A 3,891-nucleotide genomic window follows, 5' to 3' on the forward strand; every position below is an offset into this window, starting at 1 on the left:
AGAGGTATCAGCATGAATAACTTTGTAAGGATCACTTCAGCTTGTGCTGCCATTGGACATGATGATAGAGGGAGAGTAGTACTGGCTCGTGTTGAAGGAAAGTCACTAGTGAGAGGGTAAGAGGATAATAATAATGTACTGATGTACTTATGATGGGTAGAAAGTTTGAGGTGATTCTGACTTCAATTTTTAAAATTACAGCCATTTTTAGAAATTGGCTAATTAAAAAAAATCCCTGTACTATAGTCCATGGTTTTTCCAAAAAAAATGGCTCCGAAATCACCCCAAATTTTTATTACATTTTCTGATACATATTGATGCCTTCATGCTGTGTAGAAAGTTTGAGCTGATTTTGACTTCAATTTTTAAAGTTACGACCATTTAAAAAAATTGGCCAACTTCTTAAAAATACCCAAGGCTATAGCCCATGGTTTTTTCCGAAAAATGGCTCTGAAATCACCCCAAATTTTTATTATGTTTTCTGATACATATTGATGCTCTTATCCTGTGTAGAAAGTTTGAGCTGATTCCGACTTCGATTTTTCAAGATACAGCCATTTTTAAAAAACAGCCAAAATCTGAAAAATACCCAAGGCTATAGCCCATGGTTTTTCCCAAAAAATGGCTCCGAAATCACCCCAAATTTTTGTTAAATTTTTTGATACACATAGATGTCCTTATGCTGTACATGTAAAATGTTTGAAGTGATTCTGACTTAAATTTTTCAAGTTACAGCCATTTAAAATAATGACCAATTTTTGAAAAATATTCAAGGCTATAACCCATGGTTTTTTTCAAAGAATGGCTCCGAAATCACCCCAAATTTTAATTGCATTTCCCGATACACTCTTACTTGTTTTTTCCTCCCCATAGCTTAAAGCTCAAACTGGATTACAGGAGAAGGATAGGGAGCTACGTCAGTCTCAAGAGGCAGTTCGTAGGTACCAGCAACAAGCACTTACTGATGATCACTGGGTTATTAATAAAGATGAGGTGACTATGAACAATGTATATGAGGATTTACAGTATATTATTATTAATTGTTACTTCACCTCATGTTAGTTCTCATTCTCTCTCCTTAAATTATTTACAACCTGTTAAATATTTCTCATTTATTTTTAATAAGGTCACTCTATTGAATGTGTACATAAGATTTTATTCAATGAGGTACATTAGAGGGAGGAATGACTTTGTATATCACATTCAGTTTCTATATCTCTTCCACTCATTAGTGTATATCTCTTCAATCCTTTCCCTTCCCTTTTTGTCTACTTTGTTCTCTATTACCTCTCTCCTTCTCTCTCTGTTTCTTGTGAAATTAATGTGTGTGTGTGTGTATGATAGAAGAGAGAGAGAGAGATAGTAATGATTGTGTTTGCTTGTATGCTCAGCTCTTAATAAAGAGGCTCTATAGCTGAACAATGATCATACAGTACATGTACATGTATATATAATTATGTAAATATAGTACACTACATGCATATAAATATTGTTTCTCCTTGTGCCTTGATCAATATGATAATCATAGTACCAAGGTGGATGATATCAAGAGTAGATAATTTTATTTGTTGCTATATTTAATATTCTCAGTGTCTATACAGGTTTCATTTGATAACTATATGTACATTCACCGCTGCATATAATTATATGAATGTGTGACTTTTAAAAAAATTATTATAATTATAAAAATACAAGGAAATAGCAGCAAAAACTATATTATTAATTTTATTTTTATTCAAGAAAACTGCTAATAAAAAATAATGTACATGTATGACTAAATTATAACACTCTTTAAAGTGCACAGCAAAATATCATCTCTAAACTAACTATATGTAGCAATGTTAATGGAGAGAAGGAGAGGAGATAAAAAGGAAGGAACAGAAAGAGATTGAGAGAGAGAATGAACAAGATTGTGTGATGTAGTACTACTATGATATCATTATGGTAGGGAGGATTGGTATACTTGTAAATAATGGTACGTGGAATGATTCCCTCATACTGGCAGCAGTAGAAAGCATCTGCATTTGAGAGAATTGCATTGATATTTTTTGTAGAACTTCAGCTTTTTGCTTTGCTCTTAATTGTTCAGTGACTTTTTCAACTATAGCTTTAAGTGAAGAATATGTTTTCCCACCATTACTTTCCAATAGCTGAGCTATATCATTTAATCCTTTGTCTCTAGCAATATCTAATGGTGTCTCCTCCTGTTTACTAATATCATTGACATTAGCACCACTGTCTAATAGATACTGGACAATTGACTTACTACCTTGTACTGCATACAGCAAAGGAGAGTAATATAAGTAAGTATCTTGTTGGTTAACATCAGCTCCATGTACCAGTAGTAATGTTTGTACTACTCCATCACTGCCACAGGAAGCAGCTATCATAAGAGGAGTGAGACCAGTGGATTCTATCAGTGGTGCACATAAGTCACTTGATGCTTGTTTAGGTCTAGCTTGAACAAATAATGTGATATCATCTGATATACAAGCAGTCAGTATGTCTTTTTGACGATTTGTGATAATTATATTCTCTGCTAATAAATTGATCGATTCCTTATGTCCACCATGACAAGCTGCAGTAAATGCTTTCTCTTTTTCTTCTTGATCAGGATTATAATTATTTAAAAGTACATTAATTACTTCAGTGCATCCACCATATGCAGCATAACAGAGGGCAGTAGATCCATAATTATCACTAACTGATGAATCAGTATTATATGTCATTAGTAGAAGAGCAACTGCTTCACTCTGACCCTTTATGCTAGCAAGCATCAGTGCAGTCCTACCTTTACTGTCAGTAGTGTTAGTATCTGCTCCATTCTCCAGTAGTGTTAGTATAATATCCTTGTGACCAGATTCACATGCTAACATTAAGAAAGTTTCTCCAGTTTTTTGTTGATGGTTTAAATCATGAATCACTCTTAATAATGCTTTAACTACTTCTAAATGTCCTCTAATACATGCAGTAACTAATGACGGGCAAGAGACCTCCAACATTTTTTCTGATAGTGGTGCTTGTTCCATTATACTTGAAAGTATTGCTGAAAAGAATTTGCTCGATGATAAAGGTGCCTTACAATCATAACCAACTTTAAGTAACAATTCTACTGCTTGTACATTGCCAATCAGAGATGCTAATATCAAACTGGCAGGATCATCTTCAGGTTGTGGGGTAGCCTCTAGTAGCAGGCGAAGTATCTCAATTGTATCATCTACGGTGAATTTTGATGCTACTTCAAAAATCTGCTCATTGTTCTCATATTTCTCTGCTAAAACTTCTGATAGTGACTGAGACTGCACAAATTCAAAATCACTTTTGTGCATTAACTTGCTCACACACAGATGAATTATTGACACTTCAATTAATGCATCATCCCAATTCATTACAATGTTGATGTTATTAGCACCAGCTGTTAGTAATTCATGTACAATTATTTTATTTCCTGACATCACTGCACATGCTAAGGCTGTTATCTCATTCATACCTTTAATATTAGGATCAGCACCAGCTTCTAATAATAATTGAACTATTTCTAAATTATCTGTTTCTCTACAACAGGTAATCATTAAATAAGTATGGCCATGCTTGTTTGGAATATTAAGCTCATTAGGATCAACTTGTTCCTTCAGCAACAGTTCAATTATTTGAGTGTGACCATTTAGACAAGCCAACATAAAAGCATTCACTCCATCTTTGTTTTCAACATTAGGATCAACTTGTTTTTTCAGCAACAGTTCAACTATTTGAGTGTGACCATTTTGACAAGCCAACATAAAAGCATTCACTCCATCTTTGTTTTGAACATTAGGATCAACTTGTTCTTTCAGCAGCAGTTCAACTATTTGAGTGTGACCATTTAGACAAGCCAACATAAAAGCATTCACT

General features: G+C 33.8%; 1 protein-coding gene across 1 annotated transcript; it reads right to left on the bottom strand.

The window, feature by feature from the left end:
* Nucleotides 1-1,928: 1,928 nt before the first annotated feature.
* On the bottom strand, nt 1,929-3,572 carry LOC109588160 (ankyrin repeat domain-containing protein 17-like). Its single transcript, XM_020004342.1, has 2 exons — nt 2,646-3,572; nt 1,929-2,558 (listed from the first exon to the last, which is right to left on the bottom strand). The coding sequence occupies exons 1-2, from the start codon at nt 3,570-3,572 to the stop codon at nt 1,929-1,931; spliced, it is 1,557 nt and encodes a 518-aa protein (XP_019859901.1).
* Nucleotides 3,573-3,891: the final 319 nt, after the last annotated feature.

Source organism: Amphimedon queenslandica, unplaced genomic scaffold, assembly GCF_000090795.2.
Source record: "Amphimedon queenslandica unplaced genomic scaffold, v1.1 AMPQUscaffold_12259, whole genome shotgun sequence".
Lineage (NCBI taxonomy): Eukaryota > Metazoa > Porifera > Demospongiae > Haplosclerida > Niphatidae > Amphimedon > Amphimedon queenslandica.

Excerpts from the sequence above, each read along its gene's own strand:
- LOC109588160 (XM_020004342.1), bottom strand. The coding sequence starts at position 3,572 with ATGATTACCTGTTGTAGAGAAACAGATAATTTAGAAATAGTTCAATTA. Across the intron at positions 2,559-2,645 it reads CATATGGTGGATGCACTGAA|GAATCGATCAATTTATTAGC; the intron begins GTAATTAATGTA and ends GGTGGACATAAG.